The sequence below is a fragment of the Poecilia reticulata genome, chromosome 11 (genome assembly GCF_904066995.2).
Source record: "Poecilia reticulata chromosome 11, P_reticulata-male-v2, whole genome shotgun sequence".
Classification (NCBI taxonomy): domain Eukaryota; kingdom Metazoa; phylum Chordata; class Actinopteri; order Cyprinodontiformes; family Poeciliidae; genus Poecilia; species Poecilia reticulata.
The window spans coordinates 18,830,043-18,856,472 of NC_088840.1; the positions used below are offsets into that span (position 1 = coordinate 18,830,043).

At 38.5% G+C, this 26,430-nt stretch overlaps 1 protein-coding gene across 3 annotated transcripts in view; it reads left to right on the top strand.

Annotated features, from left to right (window-relative positions):
- Positions 1-467: 467 nt before the first annotated feature.
- rbms3 (RNA binding motif, single stranded interacting protein) overlaps positions 468-26,430 on the top strand; it is a 339,603-nt gene continuing 313,640 nt past the window's right edge. The window contains exons 1-2 of one of the 3 annotated variants that reach the window (XM_008422426.3): positions 468-895; positions 3,732-3,915. In XM_008422426.3, the coding sequence (XP_008420648.2) occupies positions 3,742-3,915 (174 nt within the window). In that variant the 5' untranslated portion in view covers positions 468-895; positions 3,732-3,741. Of the gene's footprint in view, positions 896-962; positions 1,294-3,731; positions 3,916-26,430 lie in introns of those variants that run through there. The other 2 variants (XM_081612665.1, XM_081612666.1) reach the window with 2 other exon arrangements.

The following is a 26,430-nucleotide window of genomic DNA, read 5'->3' on the forward strand; positions in this document are numbered from 1 at the left end:
ACGTGGGAAGGTAGGGACATAAAAGCAGCTCAGAGTTAAAAGAAAGATGGATTTTGCTTAGTACAACGTAATCCTGGAGGACAATCTGATGAAGTCTGACATTGGTTGACCATCAAGTAGGACGTAAGCGTAAAGAAACAGCTAGAGATACAATAGAATCAAATAGTATTCACTCAAGTCCACACCTGAACCACAGGCATTTCTTTATGCTTACAGAAACCAAACCTCTTGGTTAAATAACGTTTGTAATTTTAATCTCCCAAGGGTATGAATAACTGTAAGATTGTACCTGCGCTGACCTGAGCTTCACCTCAAGCCCCTCCCACTGTCCGGAGCTTTCGCTACCTTTAATCACAAGAACAACAACAGGAAACAATAAAAATACTCGCGCAGACAGCAGAAAAACACACGAGATTTGTACACTTTTATTTGACACAAAAAAGAGGGAATTAAAAAGTGCAACACAAACTCATTAAAGACGTGCTCGCTCTGATGGTGGATATTCCAGAGAGCCCCTGAACGCAGCATGCTTGACACCAGCTCGGTGTATCCGGGCGGTGGGAGGGGGAGAAGGAGGGATTGTTTAGTGACAGCTCTCGGGGACACGCCCGCCGTGACAGCGGCAGCAGCGGCGTCGACTTGTGCGGCTCTGAGAACTCCCTCCGCTACAAATACCTCCCCCGAAGCATAGCCCATTAAAGCCTCCCGGCCCGGCTCTTTTTGACGGAATAACTTCTCACACAACTTAATGAAGTGCTCGCTCATTGTTGTGCCCAGGACTGCTACTGTGGCTTTCCGCGTCAGAGCAACAACAGAGATGTAAACGCCAAATTGCACTACCGCATCTTCCTCTTCATATGCTTCTGACATAACGAGGAGCCGAGAAGTGACAGAGGTATTTTTTTGGGCGTTCTTTTTGGTGACTTGTTTATGTTGCTGTGCCTTTTTGGAGCCATTGTAATAAAACAGACACGGTGCTGGGAGCTGCGTTTAAAAGCAGCGGCAATGATTTTCATAAAGTCGGTGCAACCTTAGCAGCCACATATCTGATCGAGTCTTCCTTAAATGTCTCGCACTGGGCCTCACCTTTTAAAGACTTGGCAAACGTTCATGTTTTTTATAGGTCACAAAACTTTTAAAAGTAGGTCTTTCGGTGTGGCTTTTCACCATTTCTACCCCTCTGTAAATTAGCTCATCGCACGTATTGCCTCGCATGCGCTGATTAAAATGTCCAAACAGGTGCGTTAACCTGCGCTGACATAAAGGTTCTCAAGGTGCTGCAATGTTAGAGCAGTAAGTTAAAACTCGGTTAAAACCTGTATTTATGAGACTGAACTGACCTTTTTAGCTAATCAATTGCTCCAGAATGCAGACAGAAGTTTTTTTTTCTTCTTCTGATTTTATCCGGAAAATTTGACCTCTTTTAATATATTTTATAGACCGCTGCTGAAACTTAGAGTTAAATTGTAACTAAGCGAATAGAGCTATTTTATTTTTTATTTAAGAATATGATGTTCCATCTGTGCTCGGACGTTTTGCATTCAACTCTTCAGCTCTATGTTAATGCGCACATCTTTTGATAAGGAGTTTCTCAAACATGCTTATCTTTGCTCAAAATGCAGTTTGTGCTTCCTGAAGCAATAGTGTGGCATCATCTTTAATGCTGGGTTCAGCTGCAGCATTGTGCCTTCGAGCTAGTAGTGAATCATTTGGTGCCATGAGTTGAACCTTCTTTTAGGGTTGAAGAGTTGAAAATGAAGCTAATCTAAAAGTGCAATTAGTTGCAGTCCCCTGACTGTCCACTAGAGGCTGATTAAGTGAAGTAAGCCAGTTCTCATAGGTGGCAGTTTGCAGATTTTCTTGATAAAAACAGCCAAGGATACTCGTGCTTCTACTGCAGCCTTGCATCTCATAAGGGCTTGAGAAATTAGTAATCTGATCAATGACAAAACATCTACTTCAATTCTGATTGTCTGCTGCAAGAGGACAGAGCAGTTGAGCTTGATTTATACAGGAGAACATCCATACTAGCCATTTCCACTCCAAGACAATTAATAGTACACATGATGTGAATGCTGTTTTTGGACTATTTAACTACTAATAAAAAAAGAGAACATTCCCTAACATCTTTCCTTAATCATGTCAGTTTTATTATTCCCTCTCAGACCTGTCAGCTGCAGCCCTTTGTGCTGATTCATTTCCCTTGTGGCTGGACGAGACATGAAGGAGTTTGTTATTCTGCAATAAACCCTAAAGTAAAGTGAAAACATTTCATATGCTGAGAGACTTGCGACCTGATATCTGGAGCCGTTCAAGACAAAAGGTGGATTGTAATACGTTGCATTTATTACTTTTAAAACGTACTTCTAAAAGTAGTTTAACAGGATCGTACCTCATAATACGGCAATTCTAATTAAAAATAAACATTTTGCAAATTAAAATGAATTTATTTTAGTTACTCCTATTACCTTTGTTATTGTATTAGGCAAAAACGAGCATGTTTGAAACAGGATGCACAGAAGGAAATAACATAAATTATGGCACTGATTTGAAAAAATTTGTGGTGAAAAATTGAGATCTGAACTTGTTTCTTGCAATCTAATTTATCTTGTAAGAATGTTACTTATTGTATTTAAAAAATGCCAGATTTTGTTAATCATAATTTTGTGTCAAATTATATCTTTTCAAAAAACTAAACCAGGCAAGTCTTTTCATCAAATAGATTTCTTCCTTGTTTTAAATTTTTTTTAGATGGCTATTTTTTTAAATTCTGCACTCGAGACAGAAACTTTATTCTTACTTGAGTAATTTTTGGCTACTCACCACACTTCTGTTCAAGACTCATAATTGCAGAGTTATTATAGAACATTGTCCTCCCTCATTCTGAAGATGAAGAATATGGCACAACTACAAACCTACCAGAACATGACCACAAATCTGGCCTTTGTGGAAGAGTACCAAGACGTTTGCAGGTTTGCCACAAGCTGCCCTAGTCAGACTTTTTTGCTTGCATGCAAAACACTATTTGCTAGCACTTCACATCACCTGGAACACGCCGTCTCTACTTTGAAAGATGGTCATGGCACAATCATACTGTGGGGATGTTTTTCTTCAGCAGGCCATGAAGTATTTTGCAAAGGATGGTCTAAATTTCCAGTCTGTAGGTGTTCAGAACTGATTCAGATGCAGCCCAAAAAACGTTTAACTTGAGAAGCTGCTGCTCTATTCCCCCTTCGCCTCACGACCTTTACTCAGGATACATTTTAGGTGTGAAACGAGGTGACCTCTCTCATTTAGGCAAAGGCTCTGCCTTTACGCTCAGGACAAATATCTTTCTGTATCCTGACTGTGAGTTTCACTTTCTTTTCTGCTCTCTTCGTCTTTTCTGATTCCGTTTAAAATTTATGGAAAATATGAATGTGTTGTGCTCACTAACGATGATGGCCACAACCCTTTATACGAGCATGTTGTCCTTGTTTTCATGCGGAATCTTTCCGAATGCGTCACCCCTTTCTTTGAGTTCTAGCACGATAAAGGTCAATGAAATGTTTAGTTACTGAAAATAAACAAGCACAAAACTGGACTAATTTAGCCAATTATTGCAACTTGTATACAATTTCTAGTTCTTCTTAATAGGAAATTAAAAGTTCTGCTAGGATTCTGTAATAGTGAACAATCTTGTTCGCCTCTTTTGTCAGCATGTCTGTAGCATCTCATCTTTTATTGTTTAGGCAGAGGAAGATGGAGGTCCAAAGTGGCGTTCAGCAGCCAGAGCCCTGCCCACTGGACTCTCCTCAGTCGGTGGCCAGTCAGCAGAATGAAGCGAAAGACGGACAGATGGATACGAGTGTCCGGACGTCCGCTGACGACCAAAGCAAGGACACACACCCGGAAAGCCAGAAAGACGACAAAATAGTAAGTTTACGACTCCCCCTCCTATGCACATCTGCTGGGGCCCGTGCTGCGTCTGGGTGTGTACGTACATGTGTGTTGAGTGATTACATCCTGTCTGTCCTCCGCATCCCCACTGACTCATTCAGCATGTTATCTCCTGGAGTGCTGAAAGGCGAAGCTGCAATGAGAGTGGTGTGTTTTGTAGTTTTAAGCGTTCGCAAGCATTTTGTGCGAGAGTTTTCAAGTGCTGGGAGGATCTGTTTGCACACTGCTGCTGTTACAAGAAAAGTGAAACTGTTGCTCTAGTGGCTCAGCGGTTTCAAAGGAAGTAGGTAATGTGTTGTTATGTTGCTATAAGAACCAATCGGAGCAAACTCGGAACCACAGCCACAGCGTGCACCTTTTAAATTGCTTACTTTTACATGCAGACCGAAGTGGCTTTTACAGTCGCCACATGCGAGCACTGACTCACATTCTCAGACGTATCAAGGCTCTGCCATCTTGGAGCCCTCGGCACATCCGAGAGTGACAGTGAAATCCTCGCTGGCTGTGCTCCATCTCAAGGGCATCAATCATGCTTGCCTGGCAAGAGCCAGAACCTCTTTCCGTCAATCAGCCCAAGAGGCTCTGTACGCCTTGGAGCAGAGACGAGACAGAGGCAGCATAAACACAACAGATATATGAAAACATTCTTGAGAAGGCTGGACTGAATGCTTACCGGCAACTATGATTGGAAGGCTTGTCCTGGCTTGCGCTACTATTTCTGAATCTTTTAGCAGTAATCTATGTTTTTATATATATATATATATATATATATATCTAGAAAAGTGTTTAAGAGCTGCAACCTTCATACTGTTGCAGAAACCTTTGGTCTCTCCTCAGACATTCTCTGGCTTCCCATTCAAAGGACTAAATCATGAGGAAAATTATATACATGCATACCAGTTATACAACAAATTATGCATTATATTAAATTCTCTTTTTCTCAGATCCTTCCTTCTGTATTTTCTACCAGTAAAGTCTTTTCCATAGGTTGGATCATAAGGGGAAGAGAATTGCATTCAGTGCTTGGTTTGAAAGACTCAAAGTTTCACTTTTTAAAAAAGTGACTCTTTGTGTCTGTGTGTGTGTTCAATGCCAATGCATCCAAACCCAAGAGTGAAGAAGTAAACTGTGAAAGCTGTGGTGATTGCTGCTCCAGCAGGAGGTTTTGTCCTTCAGCCTGGGTATTTTTCCTTTGGCTGCTGGTGCTGCATTGTGAAGCAATGAGACATAAAGGTGTTGGCCTTTGAAATTTAAGAGTTCCTAACAAGCTCGAGTGGTACTGCCTCTGTCGTTAAATCCATTTCTGGCTGCGTGAAGCAAAGTGGTGGGGGTGCTTTTTTCTCTCTCTCTCTCTTTGTTTATTTACTCATTTTTTTCTGTTCTTTTTCTATCTTTGTTGTTAATTAGCAATGCAGCACTTCCTCTAAAGGTTGCCCTGGGAATGTGCTTCCCTCTGTCACTGCCAGGCCAACTGGTTGGCAAGCTGGCTGCTGCCTAATTCATTTCTGTTTTTAGAGTGTTAATTTATCAAGGCATCACCAGTGGAAGTGGATCACTGCCCTTATTACACTGAAATGTTACCAGCATCTCGTCTGTTTAGCCGTGCATCAGTAAAGCGTCGTAAAAAAGGAGAACAGTTTGACCTGTGGTGGTACAAGGCCATCCTGTGCTCACTCAGCTGTTGTGTAAAGGTTAGGAAAGTCATCCGGGAAAAGTTAATTTGCTCGTTTAAATCCCCAGGCTGACTCCTGTGTCTGGTTTACCCAGGGGTGAGAAAAATGAAGTCAAGGTTTAGAATTCATTTTACTCTCAGATATGTGCTGATGAAGTACTCTTCAGTGAGCAGTTAATCAGCAGATGCTGATCGCTATGATGTTATCTGCTTACAGTAGAAGTCGGGGCTGTGCCTGGGCTTCAGCAGTTTTTGAACCAAGTTGGTGTTTAAAAAACACGTGACTCAGTGACAGTATTGTCGCCCTGATTTCGAATCCACACATTTGAAACCATTCAATCTATTGTGTAGGAAAGTTAGATTAGTTCTTTTTTCCCCCCTCACTTATCAAAGAATTGGTATAAGGCAAATATGGCAACTTTAATTCCTTTTGGCAATGATCCTGCAATCTTAACATAGTTTTGCATCTGAGGTTTTTTCCATATTTTTGGCAGAAACATTTAGGCTCCATTAAGCTGGAGATGGAATTTTAATGCACAGCTATTTTTCTAATTGCAACTTACTCTGAGCCGAAACCACTAAGAGTGGTGCTGTTTGCACAGCTATGCTATTGTATTGCTCTTTATTTTCTTACAATCTTATCTTTTGCTACCTTAAAAATTCTTGCAATCACTGTGTCAATAGATCAGTTTGACGAAATTATTGGTCCTGCGCCCTTGTAGTCATGACTGTTAATTGGGGATCCACCTATCTGAACATTTTGGCCGATATTTAATACTAATCATATTATTACAGCCCATATCTGATATTTAGTGATATTGTAAATCTCAGTCCGCTTTTGAAAAAACAGTCATGCAGCTGAGATTGCGTCTCTGAATTAAGAAATGTTTGTGTTTAAGACACAAACATAAACAGCGACAAGATGAAAATAAACATCCAATTTTCATATCAGACTAGTTTTATGTTTATTATGTTAAAAATGACTAAAATTAACAGACACTAATGCTGCTGTATTGTGCAGTTCTGATTTTAATGGGTACTACTTTCACCTGTTGGGTATTGCGCCCAAACATTTTATTTCATATTTTTTTTCATCATGTTGGTCCGAGAAGCAGTTTTAAACGTCCACAGAGTTGACTAGTGACTGAAAAGCTAAATTCTCTAGTATTCCTCATGTTTCAAGAAACACTTTCTTAAACTAAATATCCAAAAAGGTGAAATGCGTCCACACATCTCCCCAAAACTGCAGATGACATCAGCTTACAGATAAATGAATGACAAATATTGGGAGTTGTGTTCAATTGGTGACCCCCATGGCGATTGACCTTAAAATGCCTTAATTGGGACCCAGATTCAAAATGTGGAACAAGGTCATAATAGTTCCACTATAATAACCCAAATAGGTGAAATTATTCTTAATTGATCCATTTTAGTTGTGCTTGCCTCAGTGTTTTATGGAAAATACCTTAAAAGATCAGGTTAACTTGCCCTTTCAAGAACGAAGCTTTGTGAAGATGACCCTGCTTTTAACCCCAACAGGATCTGTGCCACTTCTGACCCCGACCTCGCGCTGATCCATGACACCCGCTGGAGTGTGGTACATAACCTTTACACCAACCCAAGGGAGTGCTTCATGCGTGTGTCTCATCATAATGACATGAGCCTCTGTGCTTATTATTTTGCAATTAGCTTTTCTCAAATCTCCCAACATCAGCCAACCACCAATGTTGATGAGCTGCACTGCTGATTTGAAGTGTTGCAGTAATTGGTGTTATAGCGGCCCAGTGACCTTTAACTCATTAACTTCACTGAAAGCAGAAATAAGTCAGCGAGGAAAACGCCTGTGGCTGCATGTAGGAGTTGGCTCGCTGATCCTGCAGTTTTTATAATTATTCGCTGCAGTTCCCTACGAAGAATGTCTTTGTGAGTGTGTTGATGTTGGTGCTTGGATGCACTCTGTTGCTGCAGATGGCTCATTTTTATCTCTCATATGCATGTAAAACAGAGTCATCTTTTTTCTCATGGTGGTAAATTGTGTTTTCTATCCATTAGAAATGAATCACTGAGGACTGAGCCTTTACGCATGCAGCAAAATAGGGGTACTGGTGATTACTGTGGTTATATTTGATTACACAAACGAGAAACATTAAAAACAGAGGAGAGGGATAATATTGAATTGCTTTGACTATGTGTGGATCTTCAAATGAGTGATCAGAAAACGTAGCTGAGTAAAAGTTATTAACCAGTTAAATCAACTGATGTCAGCCTGAATCGATTATCGGGAACTTTCCCGACTTTGCAGTGTCTTGTTGTCCAGATGGTCTTGAACTTTTTCTTAAGAGCGATATGCTCACCATGATTTTTAAGGAAAGTGTAAAAGCAGATGGTTTCTCACCCTGCTTAGCAATATGGCGTCAGCTGCACTGTGGCAGTTTTAGCTGTGATTCACCACAGTTTAATATGTAGCCTATAAAGTCTGAACCTTGTCAGCAGTTTGACCTTTTAAATTTCTTATCCAACTTCCCTACTTGGTATCTTTCAAAATAATCTGCATGTGCATGAATATAATAAAGATCTCGTTTAAAAAAATACTAGAACATCGTCACTGTTTAAAACCAAGACCTGGTCTTGTATGATAATGCAATGATTTGACAAAAATATTGCCCATTGCCCCTTTTTGTCCTCCACTTTGCAGATTACCTTTGTGGTCGCTGGCAGGGCCCAGATAATTAACTTTTGTCATTTCTCCTCCCACACTTTGCTTTTGAAGTTGTAGCCGCACGGCCGTCTGGCTGCAGGAGCTCTAATAGCATCCCGGCATCCCATCGATTTCAGCCTCCATCTCCGGATATCAGTGCCTGGAAGGAGCAGTCCCAGTCTGCCTCAACTCTCCACAGGTTGATCATTACACCAATATACCTGATCGACAAGTGTCCAGTTGGTTATGTGTATATTAAATTGGAAAAATAAAAACGCCCTGTGGACATGCCAGTGACTAATTTTATTGTATGTAAAGTCCTGGGTCTGTCTCTCCAAGAACTCTAAAATCGGTACTGGAGATACAAAAATGCATACCTCAGAATCAGAAAGTGCTTTGGGAGAAACATTAGTTGTTGTTTTTTTTAGATAAACATGAAAACCAGACTGACATTTTCTTAAGAGGAAGAGAAGTCCAAATTGATTTTGACATTATAAGATGTTTCTACAAAATGTTGCTCTGTGGTAAGACCAACAATGCATCTAGCAAAAGCAACATAAAAACATATGCGACGCAAAACCTGATCTGAAACTTTGACTTTCTCAATTTGGCAAAATGCATGTATTAGATTAATTCATTGCATATTGCAAAACGTAGTGCTTAGCAGGTTGTCTTCTCATTGTGGGCTGGAGGATTTGCAAGATACAAAGAGAAGTGAAAGTGAATTTAAAGCTGTTTTGATATGAAGGCTAAACAGTAAAATGAAGTCGTCTTGCTCTCCAGAACCAGGAGAGCCAGGGTCTGGAGATTAACTAAATTTTCTTACGGCAAAATATTATTTCATAAATAAAATAAATGCTACTTATTCCTATCAGAGGCAGTTAATGTTTGTCCTGAGTGTTGAGAGCAGGATGTAATTGGGTTAACTCCTTGTTTGGTGACCAAGGTAAAGTCTGAGTGTGAGATCTTATGTATTAGGGACAGATGATCATTAGGGAGGACGTGGAGCAGAACGAACAATTTATTTCACTCCAATTCAGAATATTATGTGCTCTAAACATCAGCTGGCCAGAGACCAATGTTGAAATGCAGGTTTATGTTTTGCATGTAAAGACGATTCTTCTGCAGAAAAAAACCCCATACAGAATTCAGCTCTGATGTAGACGGTGAAGAATGCTAATTGGCTATTTGTGGAGACTACTTTTTTTTCCCCCAACTATTTTAGTCTGCTTTCCCTTTAATCTGACACACTAAAGTACGGGTGGTGATCAGACTCTTCAAATGTCTTTTATCAGCAGTTCTATTTTTTCCTCATACAGCACATTTACACTACTTCTGTTCAGAGCACACACTTTCAACATAAACATAGACAACACAGAGACCCTCACATACCAACTCGAGCAGATCTACAGTGTCATAGCATCAGCAGATCATGGGAACCTTATTAGCTGTTGTCACAGAACATTTATGCCTCGTCTGTTTCTGAGAGCTGTCATGAGCAAAAGGTTGCTCTTTGCTACAAAGTGGCCACCCGACTGGGCTTTTTTTTTTTTTTTTACTCCTCTTCGTTCTAATGGAGAGCAGTGGCTTGGGTCATCTCTATCTGTGGCTAGGTATAAAGAAGGGTGATTTCTGTCTGAAAATAGCCCCACTGTCAGCTCGCCTTAGTTGCCGCGGCTGCTGAGAGAATCAGTTAAGTGGATCAGCGCTCACTGGAGAGTCTGACTTTGTGGCAAGACATGGTGCAGTGATGGGATCAACAGCTGCCCCTAATCTCTTCTCAGTACAAATGACCCGAAAGTCACTGGTCACTGCCTGACTCTAGCATCAGATTCAGCCGATTGTCAGTTTTTAAAACAAATATCAATCTTTTCTGTTCTTAGTGTTTTCGTTAGATGTAATATTTGAAATCCATGGATTTAAGTGACTCTTTGACCTGTTTTTTATTTTTATTTTTGTTTGTTTAAAGCCACAAATGCCGTCGTATGTTACTGAGATCTTGTGTGACGTACCAACATAAAGCAGTGTGCATTTGTGAGGAGTAGATGTAACCCATGTTTTCATTCTTTCTTTTTTTCTTTTTACAAATTAAAATTTAGTCCTTAAATTTGCCTTTCACTGCAATTACAGCTGCAAGCAATTTGGAGTATACCTCTACCAGTTTTATAGAGGCTCATAATTTCCCAAATCTTCTTTCCATTTACATTAACACATAAACATGCTTTCATCTGGGACATGCTATTGTAGCTCTAGCTGTTTATTTAGGGATGTGATGATGCTAGAATGTGAACCTCCAGGCTTTTGCAGCCTCAAACTGATTGGTGCATTTCCTTGTTTTCATGATGGGTTTTCTACCAAACTTTTCAGCTACTTAAATTAAATTCCACTCATGTAGAATCTGCTAAGCAATTAAGTGACATGTGAATGCAATTTAAAGTGTTAGATTTTATTTAGGGGTAGTAGAATGAAAAGGTAATAACACAAATGTGTGCAACTTTTACGTCTTCAATTGTAGAAAAAAATAAATCCACGTATCATTTTCTGTTCCCTTTACATTTCTGAACTACTTTGTAATGGTCTATCCCACTAAATCCTGGGTTTGTGGTTGTAATATTGCAATGTATAAAAAAGCTCCAGGGGGTGTAAAATTTTTGCAGGACACGTCATGTTTGGTGATAAAAAAAAAAAAAAAAGAATTACTCTCTCAAGTGCATGGAATGGAGGAACTTCTGAAATATTAAATTAGACATTTATCCCCTTGAGTTGTTAAGACATAAGCTGTATAAATTAAGAAAAAAAGTGGCCATGTTATGAATTTTCTTGGCTCATAATGAAATATTTGTTGGATGTGCATCTTGATTTGTAGGCCAGCAATTTGGCTTGGAAACATAAGCACAAGAATACCCCATTAAGGGGGCCATCTGGAAAAATCCTTTGCTGTGATTAAAAGAGAGGGAGAAAAAAAAAATCATCCTCTTGCATTTTTTAATGAATTGTTCGCCCCATGGATGTTTGCTGGGTGCCTGCCACACCGGAGCTGTGTGTTAGTGGTTTGTGTGAAGGCTGGAAAGTGTTCCCCCCTCCTCCTGTGTTTTTTTTTTTTTTTTTTTTTGATGACTTGGCACCAAAGGAAAGGTTAAGGAAGACTTGTGCAGAATTGCCAAATGTGCTACATTAGCAGCAGTCGGTTCTGGGTTTTACTGCTTGAAATTCTCCAGAGTTTTATCTATTGCTAGAAAATCTGTTTAATGATATCATCTGTGGAGTCAAGCCAATTCATCATTAGGCAGAATGTTTGACATACACTTTTTGTGTTTAAGACATAAACACAAACTATTGCTATTAAAAAGCCCAGAGTCTTACTGGATTATGTTTACAAACTCAGATTGCACAAAGTCTGTTTTATTACTGTTATGAGTCATTATAGATGGCGTTATTTTGTAGAAGGAAGGTATAAAAGAACTTAACTTTTTTTTTTTACAGCTCATGAGTTTGTTGCAGAACTTTTTGTTTCCTCATTTCTGAAAAGAAATCTTCTCGTGATGCACGCTTGGATGGGAATTGCGTTCAATCTTTAGGACAAACTGTAATGGTCCAGAAAATAACACTACAAAACAGCAATAGCAGTCTTGAGGTTTAAAATGAGTAAGGAAAAAGACCCTACAAACTCAAGAGAAAATAGTTTTGAGGGCAATTGTTTTCTTGGACTATCTTCATCAGTAGGTCATTCTTCTATATTACAACTTTGCTTTCCGTACTTGTATAGTACTTCCAAAATAATGTTTCAATTTCCGGTAAAATTAAAGTATTTCCTCCTTAGCTTTTGTCCCAGTTAACTAAAATTTCGATGACAATTCTATGAATTAATTTACTGTTTTGCACTGAGGTGTACACAACTGATTCAGAAGTGTTTACTCACTTTTCTGACAAATTTAGATAAAAAAAGAGGAAACCAATATCACTTTTATGCTATTGAAGTGAGAAAACTTTGAAAATCACATTTCAATGAAAGAAGAAAAGCAAACGAAGCTTCTGTACTCTGTTTGAACTCTTTGTGGTTACAAAAAGTTCTACTTCCTCAACTTTGTGCCTCGCTCAACTACAGATGTACTATATGCAGAAACCAAAGACAGACATGCTCTGATTCTATCTGTTGTGCCCTAGTTTTATGAAACATTGTCCATAAAAGCTGTCACTTCAAAGTAGTGACTGTTTATGTAAATTTGAGACGTTGTTTACTCTTCAGTGGCTAAGCAGACTCGAGGGTTGACCTTATTGAGTAACTATTATTTGGAATAATCTTGATGTGAACAATCATAGAGAAGCCTGAAAAAAGCTCCGTCTCACATGACCTTCAAAGGTTTATCATAATGCAATATTTTCATTTTAACTTCACATAGGTGGGTGTAAGATTGTGAAAGTAAAACCTTGTGTTTAACTCTGTTTGTATATTTGTTTTTAAGCGCTTCTTGCAAAGATTATGCTGTTCGGCTCTGTAAAGTACCACAAGTATAACAAGCCGGTGTTTCTGGTAAATTCACTCGGCTATCTGCTTTGATAGCCAGCCTTGAGTTGGCCGCTGACAAACTGCCACTTGTAGTCTTAAAGCACAGATTTTTTAGGCTTGTACCTGTTTAAGAAAATCCCCTTTGGCACTTTGGTGTTATTAAGGGATTAATGAATCACATAAAATATTTGGCAAATTTAAAATACCAGCTTTATATACCTTGGCATTGTAAAACCAGACTGTCTTCACTCAGAAAGTTAGCTTAATTATATTAATGTGAATTCTCATAGGTGAAATATAACTTGCAGTCTTAAACTGCAGTGTTTCTTCATACATTAATCTTATTTCATAGATGAAAAGCTGAGTTTAAAAAAAACAAACAAAATTTTTTTTTAAATATATAAACATTCAGGGAGGGACCTCTTTTTAACAGTAGATCCTACTTGGAAAAAAGTGCCTGCATCCATCTAATGTTGGCAGAAAAAGTTTCAATTTTTTTTTCAAGTCAAATCTCAAATCTTTGTGGATAAATCTAAATCAAGTCTCTAGTGACTGAAATAAACACATTTAATGAAATGACATGAATTCCAGTGGACCTGAAAACATGGACTGTTTCTTTTTAGGTCTAAAGTACATGAACATTTAACACTTATCTCCAAGTATTTTAATGTTTAACAGCTATTTTTTAGCATTTAATATCCCATCAAAAACTAATAGAAGTTAAACCCTGATAATATTGAATGCTGAATAAAACAAAATGCATTTTTGTCTTGATCAAGTGAACATCTATTTATCCCTATGTTAAAATTGTTAACTCCTTCAATATAAATTGTATTAAATGCGATTTGGGGTTTTTTTTCTTACGATAGCTACCACAATGGGATTAAAGTGTTTGAGTTGAGTTGACTAGGAAAAATGCAAAACGCTGTGACCTACCATAACCCAGAAATACACTGAGCTTCATGCAGCTGGAGAAAAATTTAGTTATTCCAGCGCTTTATCTGACCTCCTGTGAAAAGAGCATTAAGACTGAAAAACTGTATGTTGAATTTTTTTTTTGTGTTTTTTGAAACCACAACTTTTTTTATTTACAACCTTAGTGCACCTTGGAAATGACATTAGGTGTAGTGAGAAATTGTAAAAAAAAAAAGAAACGAATAGTACTGGCCTTTGGGAAATGAAGTGCCAGACAAGACAACCTATTGAACTGGGCTTTGTCTCAACTCTATCATACATATATTATTGCGTTTAAATCTTTTAGCAAATCTCATTTCAGTGCAAACACACAGGTCAGCAGTCTGCTCTGCTGCTGCGTAAATGAAATGGTAATAAAGGGTTTCATCACTGCTACTAATTACTGAATGACAGTTTTCACACCAGCCTTTAAGTCTGCGTGTGCATGTGAGCATGCCTGTGTGTGATAGGCCTAATTAAGTAAACTCCCATTACACTTAAAAGTGCATTACTGCCGCTCTGTTGTAAAGGCTATAATTAGAGTGCTGGGGAGAGTGAGCTGTAATTAAGTTATTTCTCAAGTATTATTAGTCCACTTGTTCTCTGAGCTATTTGGATTGATAAGGATAGGATACATATTTGGCTGTGTGCCAGAGCTTTGTTAACTTTATAGTTATTAAAGCAAAAGAGCCATTACAACACCGCAAGATTTAAGTGCCCGCATTATCTCGTTCGCTTAAGAAATTGTGGCTGATAAAATTACCGCATCACAATAAATTTGTAAATTTGCAAAGTAGTTGGAGAAAAAGCAAGTGGCAACATGAATACAAACATTTGCAGGCATTTTGTTGATTGCTTTTCATACTTGCATCAGTTGATGTCGGCAGTAGGAGCATTCTGGTCTACAGATTATTTGACTTAACCGACTTTTTAATCCCAAACGCATCATTTCCCAGTAACTGACTGAATTTGATCCTTGCATGTCTGTTACACAAAATACACACATGCTGGCTAATTTTATATGCTTTAGCCACGTTTCACTCACTTTTTGCAAAAAACACTGATTAAAAACATACACACACCTACTTAAAGATCTTTTCACAAGGAGATAAAGCAACATGTCATTGTCTGCTATAGGAAAGCTCAAAGGCCTGATCTCTTGGTCACAGTTGCTCATGTTGCACAAATCCCATCAGAAGGGTAGCGGAGTGGATTGAGAGCATGGGTTCTTTTCCAGGAGAGCTGTGGCACATCCTGAGTTTGAACTGTTCTGAATGGGACTATTTTAAACCTAGTGTGCTTTTCTTAGACTGACTGATGCTCTCTTTGCTGCACAGTTGTTCTCTGTATTCCTGACATCACACCTGTTGTATTTTGTGCTCTGGATGATAGCTAACTGATAAAATGGACATTGAAAGACGAGTACTGTGAAGCCTAGCTCAGATATAAACTCTGTCAGAGAGGGTGTCCTGAACTTTATATCTTGGCAGCAGCAGAGATCTGTGAACAAGCCAATCAAATAACGCCTTCATAACATCAAAATCATCCATGACCACTTTATCTTTCACAACAAAATGTGGAAGAATTGCAGGTAGCGACAGGCTTGGGCAGGTATGAGATTCTCACACTATCATATTGTGTAAACATGTTGCAGTTTGCATGGTGTTACCTCAGTGTCTGCATACAAATCCGGAGCAGAAATGTCTAATGCAGGGCTCGAAATTCACAGCGGGATTGCAGGCATTGCACAATATATAACTGATTCCCTCAAATCTAGTTTTTATAAAGCCGGAAATTTCCAAACACAATTACGGTGATTTGTAACGGCGTTTGGACGTTTGCATCTCAACCATGAACTAAAACGAAGAGCTCTCCTGATTTCTGCAAAGTTTCATATCCTTCCGCTGTGCCAGTGTGTCCTTTTGTTAGCAAAATCAACAGTTGTCAGTTTCAACACATTTAATTCTAAGTTACTCAAAACACGGATCGCTCGTTAAAATGTAAATTAAACTATACATCAGCTGTAGGTGGCCTGCTGCTGAAACACACCACAAGAAGAATTCATTAAGAGATGACAGTCAGTTTCCAACCTTCACCACATTTTCAACTTGTAATGGAAAGTTGGCTTGTTAAAACGGACAGTGGTGCAAAAGCAACAAGAAGCCAAATCAATAAGTAATACTTTACCATAGTTGCAGTTGATAGCAGATGTTGACAAGATGAATAAATATTTGACAGACATAATTAGATTTTTCATCCTCTCACCTAACTTTGAAAGATAAAGGTCACTAAATACAAAATTCACATAATTGATTCAGAGGAAAAAAAACGATTAGTTTGTTAAAAAAATTAAATATTGATACAGACTGAAATAATTTGCACCAACAGCAGCACTAAACAGCTACATGTGCCATATTAAGCATAACACATGAAATGTAGTCATTATTGTGAAAAACAGAAATAATACTCACACACACCAATATATATATATATATATATATATATATATATATATATTTATATTTTTTTTTTCCTTTTATGTTTAGATACATGCACACCACAATGGATGAATGGATAAATTTGTTGTTCCACATAAAGCGTCGCTCAAAGGATTCTGTTATGTCCACAGACGGGATGTTTTTGTCTTGGTATCTGGCAAGCCTGCAATTTTTCTAAGAATCCATCTGCAGCTTCAGTTTAACTAAGGATAAATATATGTGTAATTATAGGGAAAAACAAATGATCAGAAAACACATAAAAACCATGTAGGGTTTTGCCCTATTTACCATAGAGCCGTTTCATAAATTGCTAAAGACTGAAATCAATAGCTTTTAGATTTCATTCAATTCTGCCTTGCTATAGTAGAGTTTGCCTGCAGCTTTGCCACTGGTTATATGTAAAATAAGTAATCAGGCTTTATTTCATATGACATTTGAATTTTATTATTAATGTGCATTTCTCCCTCTGGGTTTTGAGAAGAGATGTCTAAAAGAACAGAGGAATTCTTGGGCAACACCTATCAAGGAGTGTAAATGGTGAATCACCCGCAGGTCCTCAATGAGTGACAGGGCAGCACAGAGGTGGCACCTCATTATCTGCCTTATTTAAAGTGTATGGATTTTAGAGACTTTTAGGAGAAGTAGAGATGGAAATATTTATTTTCCCAAGAGGGGCATTTCAGAATGAATGTCATGCCCGGGGTTAGAAAATCTCATTTACAAATTTAACTGGGAGATGTGGCTTTCTTGCACAAAGAGGCTCTCATCTGGCAGAACAGTAAGGGTGAAATCCACAGATGTCACATCCAAAGCTATTGTTCGTCCTTCTACAATAAATGATGGACTCTATTTAGAAAACCTGAAATGTGTTTTTCATTTGCAGCTGAGATGATAGATGCACATTTAAAGTGATAAATCCAGGCAAAATTAAATTGAGGTATTCTTCACGATGCACAATACACAATACACGAATAAGCCAAAATTTGTCTTGAACCCAAATATTGTCAAACAAGAGGAAAATTAGCTTAAAATTGCACAGAATATGCCCATCTTGTGGTGGTAAGGAAGCTTAGCTTAGTTTAATGTTGACCTTCAGCACTTCTGCATTTTCTCCATCATTTCTCTATGCAAGTTTGCTGGCAAATATAGCTGCAATCTCCTAGTCATGGCACTTATATTAGTAGTTGTCTTTATGTACAAGTGCATCGTTTCCTTCACAGTCCTTTCAAGTTACTTCAGTTACTTCTGCACCTTTTTCTCTGTTTCTTTATCTTTCTAGTAATATGCTTCATACTACTCTAAATATTTATCATCTTTAGTTGTGGTCTTTTGTGACTTATTCACCTTGTGGAGTGTGACAGAGACTAACAAACAAAACTGTTATGTTCTGTAATTTAGTAAGGAAACTAAATTTAGGCGTTTTTAGTTGATAGTGAATGGATAGTTCTTCAGCAGATGGCTTGTAATCTTTGTACAGTGAATGTAAATTAAATGATTTGAATTTTTTGAAACTGAATAAGCAAAATAACTTGTTTCAGTGATATTGTAACATTTTGAAATGTGCCTGTACACTTGTAAAGCACCTAAATAAGAATTCCCTGTTAAATAAAGATGCGTCTACAATTATTGTGATGGTCAATAACAATAATTATTGACCGACGCATCCTTATGAGGATGCATCTCTACAAAGGAATGCATCCTGCTTCTGTGTATGCTGTTTATGCAGGGAAATGGAAACGACAAACTGCAATTATCTGCAATTTATAGCTCCCCAACAGCTTTGTTCGGATCCAAGCATTCCTCTATCTTATTTTAAGGCATGCTTGTAACAGAATGAAAGGAGTGTTTTGAGAGATGATCACAGCCCCTCTCCCCAGAGAAATCTTAAGGACGAGAGTGAGCCTATTTTCAGCACTGCAGCAATGGAGAGTGGGATTCATTATGACTCACTCAAAGCTGAAACGCTCTGGATGATGTCTGAGTCAGACGAGAGGGCCAGTGTCCGCTGCCATGGTGATGCATAGCCAAATGTAACTAAAGTTGGTTAACAAGAGAGACGGAAATGGAATGAGGGGAGCTTAGAGAGCCTGCGGCTGCTTCTGTTTTAATTACAAAGGTTTCTAGACTAATATGAAGTAAAGTATTACATCACAGTAGCTCTAATTTCAGTTTATTGTATCATAACTTCCAACCTAAGCCAGCAAATTAAGGGAGGATTTTAAAAGCAGTGTTTCTCACATACAGCCACAAGATATGGCAAAAATATTTAACTGTATTGTAAGAAGGCAAACCTGTCCTTTCTATCCTGACTTCTGGTCAAATAAAACATTTTTGAGGGATTTTTACCATGGGCCTTGCTTGTCTAGATTTGCATGCTGCCAGAGTTGGAGATATTTTTTTTCATATTTAACACTTTTTTTTTTGTTGTTTTTTTAAAAAATACAATTTCTTATGTAAATAACAGCTTTAGCACAATCCCACTGTCCCCTGTCTCTCACTTCACAATTCTCATTTTCACACGCACTGTGACTGTATTATGGGCATGGATGTAGGTTGGGGAAAAAAAAAAACTGGTTTGTTGTATGTTTGCAATGTACATGAATCTTGAAAGAACCTTAAATGTTTTCTTCCAACTAATTCATGTTCAGCACAAAGCATATAAAGAGGAATAAATAAAATGATCGCTTGTCTAAAATTGTGGTGTTTGTACAAATGCAGGTATGTCAAAACACATTTTTAAATTGCATTCGCAAGTGACATTTTTGACAAAACGAAAGCTATAAGTACAGTGAGATGTTTGGAGGGGTTTCTTTCCATTAAGATCTGCACACGCAAAACAAACTTTTGCTTTTAGGATTATTTTTCCTGTGAAATAATGTATTGGTTAAGTTTGCTCAGAATATTGGCAAATAAACCATCTAATTCTGTAGCGCAAGTTTGAAATCAATGTGCCAAGGACTCGGGTAAGGGCCATGCGAATCAGCACATATTAATCCAACTTGCCTAGCTTGGCCTGGCAGGTCTGGTTAACGTATAAAGTCTGTTTGCTGAACATGCTAATGCTAATTGCTGGCTGTTGAAGTTTATTTACCATTTCAACATAATGTCGCCAGTGATTCCTAGTGAAGAACTGTAAATTCTGCAGATGTCTCAAGATTTTGCATGACAGCTGATTCACTGCATTCCCATTTCTTTTTTGCGGTTGTGGTAACATATGCAAACAGTTTTCACTCACAGCAAGGAACTGATGTGCATAATGAATATCTTGTCAATTAAGTACGAGTTCTTATGTGGAGGTAATTTGCAGTGGTGGAGAAAGTACTCAAAAAATTTACTTAAGTAAAAGTACAAACACAGACAAAAATGTACTCAAGTAAAAGTAAGACTAAAAAAATTACATTTGTACTTAAGTAAAAGTAAAAAAGTACTAGCTTTTAAAAATACTTAAGTATTAAAAGTAAAAGTACTTGCTGAATAATACCTAATCGCTAATATCATTAAGTGAACCGATAGTATTTAATTTGAATAAATTAGAAATGTGCCATTTTAATGAACAATGCCACAGATAAAGCATGTTTTTATCATGTTTACTCTCTAACATAGTTTAGACTTAGATATGTGAATCTATGCATCATAATTTCAGGGATGGAAACATCTGGTCTCCTGTCCTAACAGCATGAACTTAAATTTTTTGCCATTAGTGGCTTTTATTTTGAAAGAAATCCAACAGAAAGGGGGTGGAAAGAAGGTGGGTGGGGGAGGACATGGAACCAAGGAGCCACGTAGCAGAGTTATAGTCAAGACCACCAACCCAAGACCAAGTCAAGACCAGCACCCCGCGCTACGTGACACACAAAAATTAACTTTTACCATCAAAATTACTTCTCAAATTGAACTGAAAGATCCACATTCCCATAAAACACCTAGATATTTAATACTTAGAAATCAATGTAATCAGTAAAGATCCGTCCAGAAGAATCGGATCGTTCCTTAATGTCATACCACTATATCGCACTTTGGTCACAGCGTTGTCCCATATTTGCGACACCTCAGTCAAAACCTCCACACAATAATTCAGCGCATGAGTGACAACTTTTTATCGCAGATGCAACATGTGTCTCAGTCAGTACAGCTAGCTTAGCTAGCATCACGTCCACGGATCTTACCTTTCTTTAAGCTTTCCTTCCAAGTGACGCTAAAAGTTGGACCAAGTCCCCATCGTCTGTGAAAGCGAAGCGCTGCTGATTTTACATGTCGCCATATCAATTTATGCAGATATTATATTACTGACATTAGACAGACATCTTCTCCCGCTCAGAGGAAACCACTGCGCATGTCTGGAGCTCCGCGTGCGAGTAAAGGTGGAGCCGATGGGTGACAACAGACACTACGTCACGTTATTGCTGGGATTTTACGGCGCCACCTTAAATCCCTGAACTTCACATTTTAACGGAAGAAAAGCGCAACGAGACTTGGATGTAACGAGTAACGCGACAGTTTAGTAGAAATGTAGTGAAGTAGAAAGTACAGATACTTACTGTAAAATGTAGTGGAGTAAAAGTAGAAAATACCCATTATTAAATTTGCCTTTATATTATTTTAATATTTAAGTAAAAGAAAATACCAGTGTATTTCTTTCAGAAACAGGAATATGAAATCCATAGCTAACACCAATGTTATGCAATTGTAAATAAAGGTTTACTTTTAATATATTTGTGTCTTATCATGAACTATATAAGATTTCAGTTTTAGTTTTTGTACTCTGTGCTTTTCATCTAGAAGGACAAAACTCAACTGTTTTTTTGCAACAGCAAAATGTTCCTTTATTGGTTTTTGAACGTTTTAAAGTTTAGATTAAATATGCATTGATCTGTGGGTTGTCAGTAAAACTCTAAACTTTACATTTTGATGTGACAAAATTACTGATGAGAGCAATTATTAATTTGTTCACAACACATTTATTTGTTGTTGTTGTTTTCTGCTGTCTGCTGTCCAACACAGATTTACACAAAAATGTGTAAATCTGTGTTGTATAACACACATACAGTGTTATAATGTTATGTACATTTTAACACAGTGTTAAAATTAACACAAAATGTGCATTAAAGGTTATACATTTTTGTGTTATTTTTAACATATCTTTATAAAGAGAGTTGGTCCTCACACCCTGCTGTGCCAGGCCATTATCCTCAAGAGCCGCTGACTCCCAAGTGCGGATTTCAGCCTTGATAATTTATTACCAGCTGAACTGCCTCCAATGGCCATCAGCTAAGCCGAGCTGCATTCAGCGTAAAGTTTGTTTTTATTCAAACTTCAGCAGTTTTCTAGCTGTTCTGTTGAGGTAGTGACATCCATTTGTGACATCACGCAAATTGATGTCACAAAGAGTGATGCATTGATGTCATAAGGCTGCAGACGTGAATTCTAAGGTCATTGCCGTTGCAGAAGTCACAAAGCAAACTACCCAAGATCAACATTTGAAAGTTTTTTGTTTCTTGAGAATGGATTCTAACATGAGTGAGCAAAGCAGGTCACCGCTTTCTCAATCAGTAAATGTTCCAATGAGCGCAGCTGGATCCCTAACTACGAAGGCTGAGAAGCTGTTTGGAATATTAAAAAAAGTAAGCATCTTGACCTTCGACAGAGACTCCAGACAAAAAAGAAGACGAGGAGAAAGATCAGGATTTGAGAGAAAAAATCAGCAATTTGATGGAGGCTAACGCCAAACTGGAGGAGGAGAAGACGTTGCTGGAGCAGAAAAACACCTTCTTGCAGAAGAAAAGTGACATCTTCGAGCAGATGAGCAATGCCCTGCAACTGAAAATCTCTGCCCTGGAACAGCAAAACACCGGCCTGAAGGAAAGATGCACCACTCTGGAGAAGAAAAGCACCATCTTGACACATATGAACAACAGATTGGAACAGGAAAATACCAAACAGGAGCAGAGGCTCAATGTCGTGAAGGACATAAACATCGCCCTGAGCCAGAAAAACACCAGCCTGGAGCAGAAAATCACAACCCTGGAACAGGACACCACCACACTGCAAAAGGAAAAGACCACTCTGGAGAAAAGAATCAGCATCTTAGAGCAGATAAACACTGCCCTGGAGCAGAAAAGCACCGGCCTGGAGCAGCAAAACACCGCCCTGAAGGAAAGAAGCACCACTCTGGAGAAGAAAAGCACCATCTTGACTCACATGAACAACAGTTTGGAACAGGAAAATACCAAACAGGAGCAGAGGCTCAATGTCATTAAGGATATAAACATCGCCCTGAGGCAGAAAATCACCACCTTGGAGCAGGACACCAAAACACTCAAGAAAGAAAAGACCACTCTGGAGCAGAAAAGCACCATTTTGGAGAAGATAAACACTGCCCTGGAGAAGGAAAACACCGCCCTGGAGAAGGAAAAGACCGATCAGGAGCAGAAAATCACCACCCTGGAGCAGGACAACATCGCCTTACAGAAAAAAAGTACCGCTCTGGAGCAAAAAAGCACGGTTTTGGAGCAGATAAACACTGTCCTGGAGCAGATAAACACTGTCCTCGAGCAGGAAAATACTGCCATGGAGAAGGAAAACGCTGCCCTGAAGGAAAGAAGCGTCACTTTGGAGCAGGAACCAATTACCTTGGAGAAGAAAGGAACCATCTTTCAGCGAATATATTCCAAAACATGCAGCTTTAAGTGGAACAGTTGAGGAAAAGGCTGAGGAACACAGAGAAGCAGCAGATATAGCTGCTTCTCATGTCTGGGTTCTCTCCGGGTACTCCGGCTTCCTCCCAAGACCAAAAGTATGACTGTTAGGCACCTGACTATCCTACCCATGGGATCACTAATCACGTGTTTAGTGGCTGTTTCAGACCAGCCACCTGTATTCAGACATGTGGTTGGAGATTTCTCCTCTACACATTTGAAAATGCCATACGCTTCTCCAGGGCTTCATAGCGAGTCCTGTGGCTCTCCTGCCCGACCTCTAGGGCTTTATAGTAACTGCATGGAGTTTGCATGTTCTCCCCATGCATGTGTGGGTTCTCTCCGGGTACTCCGGCTTCCTCCCAAAGTCCAAAAGCATGACTGTTAGGCATCTGTCCTACCCATGGGATCACTAATCACACCACTAATCACGTGTTTAGTGGCTGTTTCAGACCAGACACAGAAACAGCCACCTGTATTCAGACATGTGGTCGGAGATTTCTCCACTACACATTTGAAAATGCAATACGCTTCTCCAGGGCTTCATAGCGAGTCCTGTGGCTCTCCTTCCCAACTTCAAGGCCTTTATAGTAACTGCATGGAGTTTGCATGTTCTCCCCATGCATGTCTGGGTTCTCTCCGGGTACTCCGGCTTCCTCCCAAAGTCCAAAAGCATGACTGTTGAGCATCTATCCTACCCATGGGATCACTAATCACATCACTAATCACGTGTTTAGTGGCTGTACATGTAAACAACGTGCACAGTAAGAAAAATTCCGTAAAAAAACAGGAAAATGTCCTGGTAATTTTCTTTTTTTTTTTTTACGGAATTTCCTGCAGAATTTTTTCCGCAATTTAACAGCTTTTTCTGTTAAATTTTAAACATAGAAAACTGTTAAATTACGGAAAAAATTCCGCTGAAATTCCGTTAAAAAAAAACCAGAACATGTACTGGCAGAAAATTACCAGGACATTTTCAGTTTTTTTACGGAAAAATTTGAATTAAAATACTGTTAAATTATGGCAAACTTCTGACGGAAATTCTGTTAAAAAACTGAAAATATCCTGGCAAAAAGTTACAGAACATTTTCAGTTTTTTTTTCTTCCAGAATTTCCATCAAAATATTTTCCATAATTTAACAGTTTATGTCAAATATACCAATATTTTGTTAACCCCAAACTGAAATTCTCTCTTTTTACTCTGTCTTTTGTGATATTTTCACACACTAAAAAAATAAAAAATAAACCTTGGACATTTCCAAATACTTTCGTCTTCCAAACCATTGAAGTCTGTATTCTATATTAATTATTATAGTGTAAAATATATTAATGTATTTAATATATTCTTAGCATAATTTTGAAACAAAACTAAATTCTAAGTCTACAGGAAATGTAGTTGAACACAAAACACTTAGTTTGAAAGTAGTTCATGCAAAGTGATATAAAAATAAAACCATTCGACAATTTGCAGATTTTATTTAGCAATTAAAGACCATAAATTGACGTCATCTAGTCTTTATAACTAACCTTTGCTATTATATATTAAGAGTTAAACCTATTCTTGAGCTTGCTAATGTTTATCTTCTGCACATCACAACTAATTTATTGCATTTTACTATACAGGTTTCAACGTATAAATTAAATATAAAGCAATCTTGACTCTAGTCTTTGTAGTCAAACAATTTTGTTAGTTACTATTAGATGGAACATACAAAAAACTGCCTGGATCATAAAAATCATAGTTGTTAACAGGACCAACATACTTCAAAATAAATGAAATACAGGTATAAATATTTAGTTAAAAATCAAATGCTACATAAACAGCCTAATGCCAACGACAGTGGAAGACACTGGATTCATGAGTGTGTGCTCTCATTACCTCTAGTCGCTGTGAACATAAAACAAAACAGTCCATTTTATGTTTATGTTCTGCAAAAAAAGGTTAATCCAACTCTGAGGTCCAGTTACCAAGAGCTTGAAATGTTCTGTGACCAGTTCTTGGTGCACCAGGTTTGATGAGATGATACATCACGTTTAAACTTCAAAAGGCTCAAATTTTCCATGGATTCCCAGTCATTCAGTTCATTAAGGGACTTGAACCATCTGGTTGGGATGCAAAGCAGCTTCTTCACCTTCGTCTGCATCGTGTCAGTCGACTTTGTTCAGGGTTTGAGCCCAGAAAATCTCTAAACAAAGAGAATGGATACTCAAGTTTAACACAGAAACACTTCATGTTATAAACATACTTTTTACAAAACGCTTCTAAATTACATTACAGCAGCACATCACCTGGCTCATCAGCGTCCCACCAATTGCTAATAGCTCTTTCACAAACAACAACATTGAGTAATTTTGATAAGAATGTGTTTTTATTTATTTTACTTTACCAGGGAGGTGGCAGAAAGGAAACTCCGTCTCTTAATCCAACCGAAGTCCAAAGATTTATGTTCCAGGGTCCGGTTAGCGAGCTTGAAATGTCGTCTGACCAGTTTTCGCGCTTCGCGAAGGTTCTTGTTCCCATGATGCAATGCGTAAAATGGAAAATACGGTACAAATACCTGTAAAACTAAAAAACGGAGAAATTCCTTCAAATTTCTACAGCACATTTACCCGTTTTTTTACAGTTTTTTACAGTGTGTAGACGTAACTTTTTCTTTTACTTGTCCACAAAAGGAGTCTTTAATCCTTCGAAAACAATCCCGTATACAAGTTTTACACTAAATGTTCTGGTTTTATAGCTATTTAAAAACAGTTGACTTAAAGGTCTATAGGACATGTCGTAGTTTTATAAAGCACACTTCGTAAATAACAAATTTAGTTGCTGACCGGACATGTCCAGTATCACGTGACACGGGAGAGCCTGACCTTTCAAGACATCAGGTGATCGCCTTTGTAAAATCACACCTGGGTCAGAATTTTAGCTGCGTAATTTGATACCCTGCCGTGCGCTGTGCACGTGCCCTACTGGCAGCAAGGCCTGTTTCCTGTTTATGGCTCGCTACTGCTAGAGTTTCGTCTTTCTTCCTTCAGGTCAGTTCATTGGCGATTTATTTTTGGAAAAAATCTCATTTGTGATGGCACAGCAGAAGAAACAACGATTTAGAGTAGCGGTTCTCAACGTGGGCGGTACCGTCCCCCAGGGGGCGTTCAGAGGACGGCAGGGGGCGCTGGCGGACATTTTTACAAAAGAGGGGCACTGGGATTCCTCTGGAGGGCGTTTGGTCGAAGGTAAACTTTACACCTTAAAATGCACAACAATGCCAGTCTAGACTTTGAGCAACTTGGTAAAACTGTATTGTGTAACATTAAATCATGCTTGGCTGCAACTGTATCGATGGCAGCGCTTCTTCTATTCAGTGTTTGTAGCTTCTTGGCGCATCGCCGCTCCTGCTAGTAGCTTCTCCCCATCAGTTCAGCGTTTTACCGGCTGATGACGTTGCTGTATTTCACTTTGACTGGTATTTTTA